The sequence below is a fragment of the Sinohyriopsis cumingii genome, chromosome 8, assembly GCF_028554795.1.
Source record: "Sinohyriopsis cumingii isolate HCF-2022 chromosome 8, ASM2855479v2, whole genome shotgun sequence".
Classification (NCBI taxonomy): domain Eukaryota; kingdom Metazoa; phylum Mollusca; class Bivalvia; order Unionida; family Unionidae; genus Sinohyriopsis; species Sinohyriopsis cumingii.
Window position 1 is genome coordinate 32,939,794 of NC_142968.1, and position 18,771 is coordinate 32,958,564.

Sequence of the window (18,771 nt, forward strand, 5' to 3'; positions counted from 1 at the left end):
TATCTGTTGATGCAGTGACTTTTACAATACACACATTTCAAGCACCAACGTTTGGCAGGGTATTTTAAGAGCGCCTTTTGTAGCACCTCGCTTGTCTTACGGATGTCATTATCTGTGATTCTAAATCAGACTGCTCAGTCAACTGACGGAAGTAAAATTTTAGTGCTGCTTCCTTCCAGCGAAAAGCGATCCTGTATCTAGATCCTCGTGAGTAACGCTCTACAGATGCAGCTTACAGTGTATGCACACATGCTACTTATTCGCTCGCCCATCGCCACAGAACGGGAAGCCCAGGACTTGTAAGCACTTAAATATCTTTGTCAAATAAATAAATGGCTAATAAAGAGCAGATCACACTGACTGGGTTTGATATTTTTCCAAAGAGATTTTGGAATTATTGCATCAAGTAGTAATATACTTAAAACGTCCTACTTGGTAACAGGACAGAACTTGCTGACATGCCGAAACATTAACAGTGCTGTGTTCATTTTCATTTGAGTCAAAACCAAATGTTCAGCGTTCACGACGATAAACACAATATATTTCGGTGCAACTGGCACTCGTTCGGAATATTAGAATCAAGATACAGTATCATTAATAACTACACAGGATTCACTGATCCACATTCAGTGGCCTTAAGGTACAACATAGTATAAATGAACATATTTTGCAGTAACATCTAGGACCTTGAAGAACAATAATGTATGCCAGTGTATCAAAGTATGAAACAAACGTTTCCATAAAGCATTCCTTTGAAAAATCTGTTATGAAGTAAGTTTGGAATGATTAAGCGATCATCAGTGAAAACCGCCATATGAAAGGCTCTATTTATAAAGAAATGTACATACTTATCATTTTTGTACACATGTAGTTCATTATCCATCGAAATTACTCTTCCTTCCGTTAATAGTTCTTTTAATATGCTAATGTTTAGAGATAAACAACAACAATGTATTTTTTTACCGATGCATTTACTCATGTCTTGATTTTTTCTGAGTGAGTTTGAAGAACCAGCAAGCTAGAAATTTCATAATCTGCAACAATCGGGACGAAAGTGTGCATAATATTGAATGAGATCTAAACATGAAAATTTACTTTACAAGAATTTAATTAACAGTTGGCCGATACTTCCTTAAAAACACCTAAATGATATGTAGTTTCTATCTTGTTTTCGATTTCAGACTTCAATAAAATTCTTAAGCAGTTCCTTTAAATTCATATATATGCCTTGTATTATAATTCAGCATAGGATTATAGGTTTTTGGGGACTATTGTTTTTTGTGCCTGAACCCTTATGTTTATACAGGCAGACTGCTCCTCCTGAACTTGACTTAAAGCAGCTAAATGCACCATTCAAATGTATTACTAATGTATGTCTGTTGCTGATTGTTATTGAACCAAGCGTCCCAATACAATAAACTACGATTCTAAAAGAACAACAAGAAACAAAAAACAATTGAATTGAATAACTTTGTAAAGAACACGCTCTCTATTTTCTCGCAAAGTGCAAACATTGCATTATAAGAAATATGGTTGGATACAATACAATATATAAGAGATGAATGAATGAAGTGGTATTTATCTTCATTCGGCTTGTATGTTTGCACTCAATATCATACCTTTATCGCACTAGACAGCAACTCGAGTAATGGCACTGTAAAACATTCTGACATAGTTATATGTACATTTGGTAGAATTTTTATATACTGTACCTTTTGTATGTAATTGTTCATGCACAAAACTGTACTCAAATACACCCTCAACTTATCTATTTCGTACTCGCAGAGACAGCGAACTTAAAGCTGCAGTTCTAAAGAATTATTCTATAGGTATCCGTTCATCACAAGGGATTAGAACTCTATATGCTATTCTGATTTTGTTTTGCAAAACTAAGCATACAAAACCTCATGAAGAAAAGTTTCACAATTGTTGTCTATGAAATCACCAATAAACAGGACAGGAAATAGAATAATCAAGCGTGATAGATTTGAATATATATATATATACATATATATACAGATATATATACATATATATATACATATATATACATATATATATACATATATATACATATATATATATATATATATATATATATATATATATATATATATATATATATATATATTAAAATCTCTCACGGGTTTCAGACCATTTTGCATTCAGTCTCTTGCAAAGAAATTTGCTGCAGCAACAATTGAAACCTGATATGTATCAATGACACGCTTTAAGACGCTTTCGTTATTTCAAGTAACCATAGCTGTCAACGATTCAATGTTCACGTGTAAGCTTCGATCATATTTCCAGAAATGTGCAGCTTTTGGATCAAAAAGAGCTCTACTGAACGGCAGTGTTATTGAGGAGATTAAACAGAAGGATAATTTTGCCGTAGTTCCTGACGAGCAATGGGATGATTATAACAAAGACTCGTTACTGTGTGCTGAATGTTGCACTAATGATTTATGTAATGCTCAAGGATGTGGTGAAGCAGGTAAGGACCATTTTGTGCAATCATGATAAAATAAGTTTAGTGGAAGTGTCAAGTCCTGAACATCGTTAGTTAATTGGATGATTGTATTATCTAAGAAGTACTCAAGACCTACAACGTAATATTGGCGGTACGGTAAAATAGGTCTAACAATAAAACTAACGATATACTGACGATTCATAGTTTTGAATATGCTTTCTTATATTCTGATATTTGAGATACAAATGACGGATATCACTTTCCGCTTTGTATGATGTGTATTAGTAACTTCTATATTGATCTCTATATATCTCGATCTCTTTCAGAAGAATTTAAATGACCCCGTATGAGACGAAAGTTAATTATTTGGTCGTCCTTGTATCTGCTTATCAGGAATAGATATGTAAATATATGCATCGCGTGGGAATGGTGTAATCATTCGATTATTTCATTCAGTTAATTTAAATACACGGTCTTTGCGAGGTGATGAAGATTTTAACATTTGCTGGCACAGTTGTTTCCCTTACACATATTAGCATTTGTAATTATGGATGGTTCCCCGTGCGGGTCCGGGGTTATAGAATTGGCCCCATGTGCCTCACTACGTGTCGTAAGAGGCGGCTAAGTAGAGGCAACCAGTTTGCCCTGGGATGCTTCCGGTGTCGGGGGAGGAAAGGCTCCCGGTAGTTGAGCAGAGGATTCTCCTATGCAGTACACTACTTTGGCCTTAGATGGGTGGGCGGGTTGGGCCCGTTCTTGACCAATCGGCTTGTCACCACCAGCCATAGGACGTCTTGTTTTGGTCACTCACCTTCTTTATCTTTCCCCTTGTATCTCTCTTGATACCACCGTTACCCCTGCTATCTAACCCTTTATTTTTCCTTCGTCCTACTCTCAAAAGACTTCCTAGATTGCGATGGCTTAATCGGGAGGTATCTTTACTTGCCGAGTATACCATCTATAATCCCTGGCACTCGAAAAGTGTCCCTTTGTTGGACTCCGTGGCGGGTGGGTGAACATGGTTGATGAATATAGAACACGACGTAATGGAAAACAAAAGCAAAAATCAACTGAAACGTTCTAAATCCTTAACGGACTCAGATGAAGTACCGTGTAGCTTGGAATCATTCCCACGCTTCATGGTTGTTCATTCAAAAGATCCTACAAAATCAAAATCTGCGCTATCACCATTTATATTCGAAAAGACTATACTTGTCCTAGTTGGCACTCGTAAAAGCGTAAAAACTCAAATCGGGTAGCTTGCTCGTTGTATGTGAGCGCAAGGTGCAGACCGAGAACATCAGGAAAATTCAGACTTTGTATGAAGTTCCGGTTACTACTTTCGCTCATTCGACTCTCAACTCTTCCATATGCGTTATTCGCTACCGAGACCTTGCAACGGACAGCGACACTGACATCATCGAGAGAGTGAGGAATCAAGGTGTTACTGCAATTTGCAGAATTCGTATCAAACGGGGCACATAATTGCAGGACACAAACACCATCATACTTACCTTTAACACACCAACACTACCTAACGTAGGAAAATTCAGCTTTTTCAGGTTAAAGTTTAAGTGTATATTCCAAATCCTCTACTTTGTTTCAAGTGTCAGTAGTAGGGTCACCACGATGAGTGATGCTCCAGAAGACTTGTGTGCGGCCAAAGCTGAGAAAACAGACATCGAGAAGGAGACTGCGTCGCAAACCACCAATGTGCAAATTGTGGCAAAGGTCATCATGCCAGTTCAAACGACTGCTAGACCTGGAAATTAGAGAAGGAGATCCAGAGGGTAAAATATACGTTACACAATCCCTTTCCAGAGGCCAAAAAGATGCTCGAATCTAAAACCCAACTACATGGCCAAAAATTCTCAAATGTTGTAAAAACCAGTCCAAATACAACCAAGGATGGACAAACTCAAACTGATCTACCAGATTCAACAGCAGCTATTAGCATTCCACACTCCAAGCCACAACAAATCACAAACGTTCCTTGGATGCGGGAGGTCGTGGGTTCGATCCCCTGTCGAGTCATACCAAAGACCAACAAAAATGGAACTAATAGCTGCCTTGCATGGAGCTCAGCATTAAGAGGTTAAGTGTTATGATGGGTCGACCTGGTGGCATGATAATGTGACTGGGTCGGACATCATGATACATGTCTTCAGCATCAATCCCCAGTGCTAGACATCACTATAACTGTCACACTGCAGACATCGTAGCGATATGACTGAAAAATCGTTAAAGCTACGTAAAAAATCCAAATCACGCACACACTCACAATCTCCACACATACAAATTTCAACAACCCCCCCATATCTAAGTCTCCATACAAACAAAAACAACAACAAAACAGGCAGAGAAAGGGGTCTGACGACCCCATTAAGCTACACAATAGGTTTGGCGACTTTGGGGACATGGATGCTGAAGAAACTGCTCCATGTTCGCAGGGCAGCTCAAGACGTGCAAACAAAACATTTAACTGGATACTTCCTCCAGAAAAATAACCACATTCAGTGCCACCGCGAAAGGATTAACTTAGCTACCTTATCTCTACTTTAAACTTATAATGAAGAACAAGATCATAGAATGGACCTGTGGAGAACTTAAATCCAATTACAATGATATTCTTCCGCTCCTTAATGAACATCATCCTGCAGTACTATGCCTGCAGGAAACTTTCTTGAAAGATACGGAGAACATAACACTTAAAATCTACTCTGTTTTTAATAACTACTTTAAAAATGGTGACATATCCTCTGGAGGAGTTACTGTATGTTTGAACAATAGTGCTCCTCACAATGTCATCCCTTTAAAAACAAATGTACAAGCTATTGCTGTAAATGTCACTCTACACAGAGTGATTACGTTTGGTCCTATTTACATACCACTAAACACCAACCTAGTACCAAATGAATTAGACAGTCTTGTTCAACAACTTTCCGTGCCCTTTGTGTTACTCGGAGATATTAATGCCCATACCATTTTATGGGGATTAAATCACGTCAGTGACAGGGGACACAAAGTAGAACACTTCAGCTCTAGACACAATTTGTGTCTATTTAACACCAAATCACCGATTTATTTACACCCAGGAACGGCTATCGATCTGACAAGTTGTTATCCGTCGTTGCTTTTGGATTATGAATGAAAGGTCGCTGATGACCTTCATATCAGTGATCACTTTCCAATCTACCTTGAAAATATCAACTCTACTATTGGTGACTCAAATCCACAATGGAATGTGAAGAAGCCCGACTGGGCTAAGTTTGAACCATTCTGTAAAGCTAGGCTGAATGTGGATACAGTCTTCAACATTTGTTACCTATTCAGCATTTTAGTTCAGTTTGAATAGAGATTGTAGAAGCATTCATTCCGAAATCCTCACCGAACTGTAAAAGAACCCCAAAACCTTACTCACTAAGGAATATAAGGAAGCCATTAGACAACGCCGAGAAGCATTGAACAAAATGTAACACTCATCCGAACCCAGAATATTTAAGTAAATACCGTATTCTCCGGGCCAAATCTCGCCGCACAATCAACGAATGTAAACCAGCATCATGGAAGAAATATGTTTCTTCTTTAAACTCCTGTTCCTCTATTAAGAAAGTTTGGGACATTATCCGCAAAATAAACGGAAAGTCAAAACTCAATTCTCTCCGACATCTGAAGATAAATAATAACACTTTTAGTTCAAAACGTGACGGAGCAAATATTCCTGCCGACAGTTTCTCTAAACATTCCTCATCATCTAATTATTCAGCAGCCTTCCAAAGATTTTTTTTTAAAAAACGTCACGTTTAAAATTCATGTACAACACCTCGGATTTGCACGAGGAAGAGATAGGTGTGCCCCAGGGCAGTATCCTATCTGTGACGCTTTTCAACATCAAAATCAATAGCAGCACCAAGTGTTTGGCTTCAGGTGCGGATTGCTCGTTATACGTTGATGATTTTCTTATACGATATCGACAAAGCACATGCATTCAATTGAAAGACAACTGCATGACAATATTTTAAGATTAACAATTGAGTTTCGAATTAGCGGAGTAAAAACCGAATGTATGCATTTTTGTAAGTTACAAAGACATCATGATGAACCTAAACGCACGCTGGACGGAATACATATTCCAGTTGTTGAGGTATTATCTTCAACGGAAAACTGACTTTTATTCCACACATAAAGAAATTGACAGCTAAATGCTTGAAATCTCTAGATCGATTCAACGTAGTAGCGCACACTGACCGGGGGGGGGGGGGGGGGGGCTGATGATCTTCAATTTATAAAGAACGTTTGTTCGCTTCAAACTGGACCAGGGTTGCATTGTTTATGGTTCAGTTAGGAAGCCATATTTGAAGATGCTTGATCCAATTCATCATCAAGAAATATGACTCGCTCTGGGAGCATTTAAGACATCCTCGTGTGAAAGTCTCCTTGCTGAAGCGAAAGCACCACCTTTATCACATCGTTGAGAAATGCATTCCGCACAGTATTTTCTCAAGGTAAGATCAAAACATCTGAACTCTGCTGTTTCAGCTGTGTTTCAACCAAAATACAAAATCTTGTATGAAAATAAACCACACGCAATACCTTCCTTTGGAATTAGAATAGCATCCAGCCTTGACAGTACAAAAATTGATCTTTCTAAAATTCAGAAATCGTCCGTTCCCGACACACCGCCCTGACTATTTAAACAACCAAAAGTAATTTTTTCGCTACACGATGAAAAAAAAATCCGAGACAAACCCTTCCATCTTCTACAACTCTCATCATGAAGTCCTCGCCGAATCTAAAAACTACACCAGAATTTATACTGATGGATCAAAAGACTTGGAAAAGGCTGCCGAGACTTTCGTTAGTGGAAATCGCACGACACGTGTTCGCTTACCAAATGGCACATCAATATTGTTCGGCCTTAATCAGAGCAATAGATCTTTCTCTGCAATATATCGAAGACAAACCTTTTTTAAACTACATCCTCTTTTCTGACTCCCTATCTGTACTTCAGCCATTACACAATATAAAATTGGAGAACCCTTTGTTGACCAATGTTCTCGTCAAAAATACTAAGCTGAATATCTCCCACAATATTGTATACTGTTGGTTACCTAGCCATGTTGGTACTAAAGGTAATAAAAAAGCAGATCTCGCTGCTGCAGATCTCGCTGCTAAAATGGCCCTTACTCAAGAACCGTCTGATTTTAAAATACCGTATGCTGATTGTAAACCTAGCATCAAAGAGAATGAAGCAGTGAATAATAAACTTCACGCCATCAAGACAACTCTAGGAGAATGGACTCCTTCCTAGAGAACCATGCGTAGGGAGGAGGTAGTCATTGCAAGGATTCGAACTGGTCATACATATATAACCCACTCCCACATACTAAAAGGTAAACACCCACCAGAGTTCGTTTCTTGCAATGAACCATTCACTGTTAAGCACTTTTTGATGGAGTGCAACCTACTAAAATGTTCATTACATGAAGGAACTGTTTGATACAAAAAACATCACTTGTATTGTGAAATTCCTGAATGAAGTAAACATGTATCCTAAGCTTTAACGTATATGCCATCACCTAGAGCAGTTTTATATAATGTATTTACCGTCCCTTTTTTGCTCAATACCATTTCATCTGACTTTATTAACACACACAATTTCCATCCCCCGTTGATCGGGAAGCTTTTTTTCACCGTTAACCATCTTATCGTTTTACTTTCAACTATTTAGTTTTTATATCGCTGGTCGATATAACACTTTTTTATAATTTTTCAAAGATTACACAGATAGCATTTTGTATGGCGCTAAATAGCCTAATAGTGCTGATGCGCTGTTAAAAATACAATCAATCAATTATGGATGGTCGCTTGTGAAGAGACGGAGTATTTAATCTGAAGAATAAAGATAGTGATACTGTTACATAATTGGTGATTTACCTAATATAAAAGCACGAAACCCTGCACTGACTTAAGTGGGACGTGCATCCAGGGATTCAGGGAAAATCGTTGTTTTAAATGTCATTACATAAAAATGTCTTATTAAAGCAATCACGTCAATAAATATCCTTGAAATAATAGCAATTGAAGTTTGTACATTTTATTAACAATTAAAACTGGTTAAAGATAACATAGATCTCTTATCACACGCTTCGAACAATGTATGCTGAAGAGTAAATCTATTCTTCTATAACAATTTTATTTTTAGCTCAATTTCAGCTTTATATGCATTTTGAAAGTATCTTAAAATTATTTTAACATTTTGTGATAGTTTCTATTTTGTGAAAGAAATATTACACATAATTAAATATAATTTATAGTAGGCGACGGTAGACGCAGAAATTGTCTGTACTGATCCGCCATTTTTGGCAAGTTATTTTGTATAATTGTCTGTAAGACGCTGTGAGTAAAATTGATGCAATGTTGTACACTAGCTTGTACGCTTTGGGTCAATATTCACAAACATCTTCACAATCGAGATCATAATAGCAGACATTTGTGTGCATAATGCCTTGCAAAACAGTGCCTAGCGAGAATTGCATATCTCCACATGCACAAAGTAGCCAGTGTTCTGCCAGCACTATGTATAGTTAACAGTTTTAATTTGCTGAAGTAATTGTTCTTAATAAAATGAACAGGTATGCCTGATAGACGGTGTTCAAAATGTTTTACCTCTGTTGACAGTGTTGAAATTTACCTTATCTTGTTTAGAATGAAAGTATTTCCGACCGAATCGCATGGAGTATTGAAATGATCAAGACTATGAGCTGCCGGATAAATTCGTAGTACATTTATATGTAATTAATAAGACAGTGAATTTAAAGCTTGGCGTATGTTAGACCTGTGTGCCGCACATCAAATATATGATATGATGTCGACCGAGGACTTTTTTAAGAGTTTCGAATATTTTCTTGCAACATTTGTATTCCTTTAAACTTCTAAGTAAACATAGGCAAACATAGCATTGTATAAAATAATCATCTTCGACTGTGCATCTTACGGACACATATATCTGTTGTGACGCGAAATAGCTAATTGTTAGTGGGCTAATGTGTCGGCGAAGAATAACAATTTCGCCAGTGAACAAATGACTCTCTGTAAAATCCATGCACTCTTAGAGTACTCTCTGAAATTTTTTTAAACCAGATCTGGACAACGTTTAATGGTGTAATTCCCTGACATATTCTACAATACTGAGTTTGTTTTATCCCTGTAAAGATGGTCGCGAATCCATGGAAAATGATCCATGTTATGGAAGTGATATGAATTGGAAGTATTACCACTGACCAACTATTAAAAAAGCAACCACAGAACGTTAGAATCAGACTGCTGATAAAGCATGAATTTACTTTCTTGAACCCGAATCAACAGAAACAAATAAAGTTCATATCGAAGAAATTAAGCAGAGACTACAAATTGATCGAAGGAGTTGGAGTGTAAAGAGAACTGTATACACATTAGTTTTGAATGCAAATGTTCTTGTACTCAGACTCCGTCAAGGCAGATGGACTTAAGCAGTTGTCTTAAGTTCTGGAACACTATATGACCACCCGTCTAAGTAATGGTACTGATGCCACTACTTCCATACAACCCTGATCTAACAAAACGTTAATTTTTGGATGAATCATTTTTACAAAGATGTGCTGTGAGGCAGATGATTTGAAAATTGTCAAGCGAATGGGAGTGTACCTTTCGTATGTATGAATAACATACCAAAACGTGATTTCCACATGGCATTTTATAACTGAATAAGCTGACTCAGAACGTGTATTGAGGTGTATGGGGAGTGCCTTCTGTGGATACACCGACATTATGGTTGCTACTAAAGAACTTTGTTGTACACTCACCAATATACAGAACTTTTAAATACTCCTCGCAGGTTATGCATAATTTTCATATTCAAGGAATCGGCGTGTACAGTCTTTTTGTTGCTGTAGTTTAAATTGTGATTTAACTTTATTTTCATTGGTCAGAAACATAGCGAACCTGCAATTACATTTTCACCATATGCAAGTTAAAACTACCATAATACGGAGATAAGACCGAGTACTATTTCGTTATCTGCTGGAAGTCAGTATAGAATGCATATGTCGCTGTGAGGTAACCTTACTGAATAGTTTGGTCTGTTTATTAGATACGTATTTATATTTTTAAATCCGAGGACCGTTCCTTAAGATATTCATATAACCTTGTAGATTTGTTTCCAATCCTACATTAATGGTGGAATAAATTCTACCGATACAGATTCCTAAGTAACGAGAGCTCCAATTTATAGCTAAATTGCTCTTTGGTTTGTCGTTTTGCGTTGAGAGCTCCAATTTATAGCTAAATTGCTCTTTGGTTTGTCGTTTTGCGTTACAGCCACAACAGTCTCTCTTGGTTAGTTTCTTTGGTAGAATGTAATAGCACTCATAGTATCAAATGTTGATGCAATATTGTGATAAATAATGTATTGGCATTTGTAACCGTGGCGAAAGTATATATTGGTTTTAGCTTGTAAAAATTGTTGACAAATATAAGAAGCTGATCATATGAAGAGACATTCGTCAGAGACATATAAATGTTGGCAGTATATTGAGCGTTATAGTCTTCTTGATATTCGTAGGATATCCATCAGATATCGGTCCCATCTGTTACAACTGTGCTCAGGGGCAGCGTCCCGACGAGTGTAATCAAATTAAAGCGTGCGGCATAGATCAAGTAAGCAACCTTTGTTTCTTTTCCGTTACATACTGATTAAATTACATCATTCAAATCAAAGTAGTGAATAATACAATTGTTACCTTATATATATATATGGAAAGAGAGATAGAAAGATACATACATGCATACATACATACATACATACATACATACATACAATTTCGTCCAATAACAACGGATTTGTGGACACAAAATGTAATTAAAATGTGCGGTACACATGAAGTAAACAACAGTCGTTGTTTCTGTAATGTATTGGTTAAATTCCACATTTGATATTAAAGTAGCAAATAATAAAATTTGATCAATGACAAGCATGTTTCATTAAGGATACAATACTATTAATAACTGGAAGATGTGAATATATATATATATATATATATATATATATATATATATATATATTACTTCGCCTAATAAGAACAGGTGATGTAGACACAAAGTGTATTTACGTGTCATATTCTATACTTCTGTACACGCCGAAAAACTGTACGAGTAAAATAGTGTATTCATTTCATTTTTCATAATAAGCACCTTGCTGCATATAGCAACAGAAAATAACGAAATTGTCGTAGTTCAAAAAAACAGAATCAGTAAGGACTGTAATAATTTGCGCTTCGACAAGACTAATTAACAAACCATGATTTCTTACTGCAAACGTGCAAAAGGAGATTAAATATTGGCGTCATCTATTTGCAAGTAACACAACGAATGTTCTAAATAAAATATTTACTTACAATGATGAACTATGCATGACAATATTCGACTATAATACAGTAGCTTCTTCCAGAACAGACTGCCATACTGTTATCACAGAGAAACATAAATAATTGATGCTATTCCCTTTTTGTCCAGGTATGCCATTTGTCATTCAATGCGGTAGGATCTGATTTAGTTTTCACGAGCGAATGTACAGCCAGACAGGTATCTTGGTTCTCGTTTTTATGCACAACGATGTAACATCAATCTGAACCTTTCATTTGTTTGTTTCTTCCTTTTGAATATTGATTTGATATCACATTTACCTAACATCATTTGGAAATCGGCTTATTTAGCATTACTAATTCTTCAACATAATACTGTGCATAAGTTTTACATTTCAATGGACTACTCCAGGGCGTAGAGAGCGATCACGGGCAAGGGGGTAAGAAACACCCGGGCTTCTCCTAGTTCTTGTCCAAACGAGGTTTTCTTTTACAAAATTAAAAAGTGTTGTTCGGCCCTGGCCCCCTTACGGGCCTTGGCCTCAGGGACATATCCCGGATTGCCCCACCCTCTTGTCGGCTCTGGACTACTCACTCGTTGTATTTGACTTTGTTAAATACTACTTTTGACTGCTGTTTTAAGCGGCCTTAATAAGCTGACCCCATGCTTTACCTATAAAGAAAAATAAAGTGAACATGTATTTTGGTTTTCATCTACTTTTCAGTATGGTTCCTTTATTTATTTTAAATCATAATCTATATTCCTTTAAGACTTTCATTTTTGCATGTAACCACGAACATTGCTCGCATATTCTATCTCCTTCATTTTCGAAAGTGCCCCTATCAGAATTAGCTCTGCATTCGCTGTTTAATTTTTAATTGATCGTTGCCCTTTCCATACTATTTTTCAACCATATCTGTATCTGTCCTCAGTATTCGTCTTTTGCAGCTTTTGAAGCTATCGTGTTTATCTATATATCTATGGGAGCAAGCCATACAAAAATAACATATTCAGTAGTGTGTGTTCGATTTTCCTTATTATTTGTAGGATAGGGGTGTGTGTCTATGTGACACTATCTATTCAAGGTACAATAAATGTGCACATCTTTATAATATTATAGCTTTTTGAAATCATGGACCATTTCGAAATATACAAATAAAGGAACACATACCCTATTGCTGCTAGGATCGCAACAATACTTATTAAATAATCTCTCTGTATACTTGCTACGTTTATCTAACTTTTCCGATGTGCAGCTTGTATATGCATGCTACTTTCGTTAAAGAATGTGTAATTTTTTATTTTATTACAACGAGGCATGCTTTTATTTATCAAGTCTATAGTTATATATCTGTAATATGAACATGTTAATCACACAATAAGCTTTTATTCTACCTAAAAGAAAACCTTTCTTTCATACAAATAAGTTGCAAAGACCATTGCACTTGCTCTTGCTCTTTATCCTCTCTATTAACATTGTTTCAATTTTTAACTCTGCATGAAAGATGAGCTAAGACTTTTACAGTGATAATGCAAGGCGAGCAAAACTTATTTTACATGTTTCCATTTTGATCTTTAAGAAACTATTTGTAACCAAACCTATGTGTAAAAGTTGAACTTTTATACATTTTAAGATTTTTACATCTGAATTCTTTGCAAACCAAGGAAAAGACCTTTCCGTTCATTGTTTTTTTTTAAAGGTTTAAATATTTTATTCCTTTTCTCAGTTGCAGCTAGCTACTGATTATTGCTAATTAGTGTTTCGCAAATTCTTGTACGATACTTTTTAACCATTATTGAAAGAGAAATGTACGCATGGGTTGTGTAATAGGATCGATGACGACCTCAACTTTATTTCTGCTCATGTTTATGAAAAATGTAGGTAATTGACAAAGAAACTTGTATATAGTAACCTAAGAACGACCTTTATTTACAAACTTGTTTATATACATAATTCCTTTTTCAATCCAGTCTTTGTATATAACACAAGATTTTTAAATCTATGTATGTGTGTGCTGGCGTGCGCGTGCGTGCGCGTACATTCGGGCGCATGTGTGCGTGCATGCGCCCGCGCGTGCATATATGTATGTATGTATGTATATAAATATGTATGTATGTATGTATGTTGTATGTACGTGTGTGTATGGATGGCTGGATAGTTGGATGGCTGGATGGATGGATACTTTGCTTAGGTTCAGACATAGACATATGTATACATCTATGTGTTGAGGATGGGTGATTTTAAAGCCATGAGAACAAAAGTGTAATAATATGAAAATAAGATATGTAAAACAGAGATATCAATTATTTTCATCCATCTTGCCTTCTTGTATGTAAAGTGTTTGATTTCAGCAACAGTAATATATTTTTGCTGGAATGCAGCTTATAATTTACTGCTCTGTTAAATGTTTACTTGCTATCGGAAGTCGTCGATCCTTAATATTGCTGCCATTCTGACATATTATTAATTAATATTTCCATATTCATGGTTCAATTTGCGATTCGGTTATAGTAGTGGAGAAAGGGCGTTTGCAAATTGTATCCATGACTAAACCTTTCTTTCACACACGATTGCAACGTAGAGATTTTCTGTGGATACACGAACCAGAACCGCACGTGTGGCGCGCTAATTTTGTTGATCAGCAAATCGGGCGACAGTCCTCCTAGCGTGCGTTCACGTGACACCGCTTTGCACAAGTACGACTATTTCTTTGAGTTTTAATATTGTTCTAAAGAGACATATACACTAAGACCGACAAAAAGAACCAATTGTATAAGCAAAATAACAGAATATGGTTTACAGTTTCAATATAAATTTCTATGGATCATCACAAGTGTTCGCCAGCGTTGTTAAGTTTATGTAGGAGGTTTTTTTTTCTGATGTATAAGATCTAAGCGCAGTCTAATCGGCTAAAGCGCTGTACAGGTTCCATTTGTTTAAAGCTCGACTCACGTTCGCGGAAGAATTGTGTATTTTTATTACTTGAGAAGACGTTGAGTCGGTGCTATGTTGCACGTGAAATATTAACATTAACTCTGAAGATGAGTTACAAGTGTCGTATACTAACATTGACTCATACATTTTATTCAGAGTTTGTGTAATCGACATTTATTAGAACTCGTCAAGGACCGCTCGTGTGGCCTGTTGGTTAGAGCTTCCGCCTCGAATGCGAGATATCGTGGGTTCGAACCCCGACCGAGTCATACCAAAAACTGAGACAAATGGTACTGATAGCTGCCTCACTTAGAGCTCAGCATGAAAAGGTTAGTGTTAGGACTAGTCGGCTTGGTATCACGATAATGTTACTGGGTGGGACATCAGGCTACATGTCTGTGGCATGATGTCCTTGTGCTAGAGATCACTATAAACTACCACACTGCATATATCGAAGCGTCATGACTGAAAAATGTTTAAAGCTAGGTTAAAAATCCAAATCACACGCACACACACAGAATGTGTCTATTGTCTGCAAGAAATTATGTGGAAAACCTAAAAAAAATTAAATGTTACCATAAATGAACCTTTGCTAGTGATGGTATACATTAACAGGCAATATAATTTTATAGTCACTAATATAATATTTGATAAGCGGATCCACGTGCACTCTTTATTTATGCATCCTGATTCTATACAATGGTCTTAAAAGTAAATCATGGGTGGATATAAGACTGAAGATACTAATTATATGATAAATGGGAACCAGGATAGGAAGGGGCGATGATACAATTTACTATATATGGCTATTGCTAGCCATGATTGTTTGATATGAAAATTTAAAGTTTAGTGAAAAGAAAGGTTTTAGATCTTATTCTATGTTTAACTGAGGAAAAAAAGCTAGAAGTAATGTTTTATTGATGTAATTTCAGTCCTTGTTCATACTTGATTTTGGAAACCACGTTACTGAAATTATCTCCTGATTCTTTAGGAGCGAATTGAAAACACATGTTTAGAAGAAAAAAATTGTTTTAAAGAAAGACGCGGCTTACCATGGTTTTCTCATTTATATCAAGAATGGGTGGCACTGAGAAAAATAATGCTTTTGAACATGAGCATTCATTAATGTTTAGTTATTTAATGTTTAATATCACGGTGTTGCCATAGGTTTACTATATAAACTAAATTATTATCGTGAGTTCTGAAGGATACACGCCCAGGGAGTAGATTCGAGACAGAGTCCTGATATTGAAATAATTATCAACAGATTCAAAAGCAAAATTGGTTTTTCGGTCATTACAGATTGAACCAATCGAACACCAACTTAGAGAAAATGTGTGTCTAGGTACTTTTCGAGCAGCCATATTTTAGCCATTTCATCCATAAGAAAATTATCAAGGAGAAAACGTACAATTGTAAAAATTAAACTTGTACCTTTTACTGCTGTAGGCGTGTCATGGAACCTTAGACATAGGACCCATTTTTGGTCGACGACGAAAAAGCATCGAGATGATAAGCAGACGCAAGAGGGCGCCACGATGTCATAAATGCTGTTCTAATAACCTTTGCAACTTAGACAACTGTACTTCACTGACCCACATAAATGCAGTTTCGAATCCGCCTATGACAACCGATTCAGTAACAATTGCACCGGTAGTTTCGCATTCAGGTACTTTCATGTCATCTCTTTCTCTGAACATTCAAACTGCTTACTTATCCAAACGATGATTTTTGTCGTAACATCGGATCCTGATGTAGTTTCAATCTAATATAACACTGTTAATTCCTTTCATCATTTTTATTACGATCAACGTGGGTATTGCGCTGATTTCCATTATTCTTCTTCTTGAGAGGTTGTTTGCTAAATGACACATTACTTGAAGTACTTAGATACATATTCTCTTCTTAACGTACGCGTGCTTGTTTGTAATAATCATATAGTTTGTAGTAGATGCCACACATATCTTTAACTGCTACAGACATGCTAGCTGAAAACCGTATTTACTTGCTTGCTTTCTCCACTAGGCTGGAATACTTGGCTCCATTGCAGTATAAGTGTTGGTGTATGCACACGTTGCACAATGCGTGTCAATAACATGTATCTTAAGGCAAATGGCTGACCTACGTACAGTGTTACAAAACTCATAGTTTTTCAACGACAAACCATACACAGATAAAGCACTCTCTCTGGATCACTATGTTACATATTGTTATGTTTTTTCCTCATAAATTGCATTATTTAATTCTTTTTTTAAATATATTTTCCTTTCAATGAAGCATCTGGATTGCATGTGGGTCTGAGAGTGTGTTTATTTGTGTATGTGTATTGGGGTAGGGTTGGGGGGCATTTAGTATTGCCTTGGTTGTTTTGGACGAGTAGCTTGGTCATGTGGAAACGTTGACAAACCGTTTTGTACCTGAAAAAATCTTCTAGGTCACTTGTATTTTCCCCACTGTGTCAAGTATTCACAAAATTGGCTGTGAGCGCTAGGACAATCGAGTTTAAGACAATACAATGTAAAAACAGTCAATAGTTTTTGTCGATTAGTATAAGGATACTACACGTATTTACTAGGTACAATCGTTGGCTACAGAACGTAAACTTTTAGCCCCTAGGCAAAGCATGTCCAGTCCAAAGTCCTACCTTGAGTCTAGAATGCTCTGGTAAATTTTGACACACAGCAGACTATGCTTACATGTTTAGTTAAGATATATAACGGTGTTAGTACAATTTATGGACAGCGCACTTCACGATGTCACGGTATTGACGTAAGATACATACTCTTTTTAACACAGATGACAGAACTAATCTCATGCACCAAATTTAACAATCATAAGTACGCTTCATGTCGACGTTGTGTGTTGTTTAATTATGTACAAACATATTCGGAGTAGGACTCATTGAAAGCAAGTTCAAAAACATGTCGGCATAATTTATTAAAGAAAAGTCGACCCATATGCACAATTTAAGTCTTTGTATTTATTTTTACCTGCGTTCTGTGTGCTTTCTGTATAACTCCTCGAAGATCTTTAGAAGCTGAGTATGTTTAGGCTAACATGCTTAAGGTCCAACATATTAAGGAAAGCAGCAGTGGCAGGCACCTTTGTAATTCCGAATCCTTGTAACATTTAAATGGAATATTCGTAAGGTCAGGTCCACTCAAAAAATAGGTATAGCAGGGCATGCATATCGCCTGTGCAGTTTGAAGGAATTGTCTCTTGCACATCCGACATGCACATAGTCATACCAATTGCACAAGTAGACTAGGTATTCAACTGATTCTAATTAAAGGTTAAAAGGAAATGTCCATCTTGTCGTCCTAATGATACAAATTTAGTTTACTAAGAGGGTGATAAACTAAGATATTCCTACGCTGTATAATTATGTCCGCTGTAAATTGCATTATTCAAGATCTCCGTCTGAAAACAATCGTTTGCAAATTGCGCTCAACAATTTCCCCCTTTATTTTACAACACTCAGAATTAATGTCAGTAAAATTTCTTGGCCGAAATGTTCAATAAATATTATTGACGAATGCATCTTTCTTACATACCCCTATTTGCCGTTATTGCTTAAAATTGTGTTTGAATGCATGGGAAAAATCAGAGAATCACTGTACTCGCAAAAAAGATAAAGCTTCATCAAATGAGTAGAATATTAAATAACATATTACGAAGGGAAGACGGCCTGATTATCTTGGATTTCAATGTGGGGGAGTGTTTGCTTATCTAATATTGTGTTAACCTCTTATAATGTGAAATACTTTAAATTAAAAACTAGCTATCTTGTTGTAGCTGGTATTCACAACTATTCGAGACGGTATAAGAATCTTAATATATATATCTCCTTTTAGCGGGATGGATGCTGTTAACTAATAATGACGTGATAAAAGACTTCAAGTCCTCATATTTGATGGTTAAATTTGATAACTCTTCAAGCTGGTAATACAGACCTTCCAACACA

The 18,771-nt window shown here is 36.4% G+C and overlaps 1 protein-coding gene across 1 annotated transcript in view; it reads left to right on the forward strand.

The window, feature by feature from the left end:
* LOC149793255 (uncharacterized) overlaps positions 1 to 18,771 on the forward strand; it is a 106,463-nt gene that overhangs the window by 15,442 nt on the left and 72,250 nt on the right. Inside the window, exons 5-8 of the mRNA XM_089968973.1 lie at positions 2,311 to 2,494; positions 11,073 to 11,167; positions 12,023 to 12,091; positions 16,257 to 16,476. Coding sequence (XP_089825099.1) covers positions 2,311 to 2,494; positions 11,073 to 11,167; positions 12,023 to 12,091; positions 16,257 to 16,476 — 568 coding nt within the window. The remainder of the gene's footprint in view (positions 1 to 2,310; positions 2,495 to 11,072; positions 11,168 to 12,022; positions 12,092 to 16,256; positions 16,477 to 18,771) is intronic.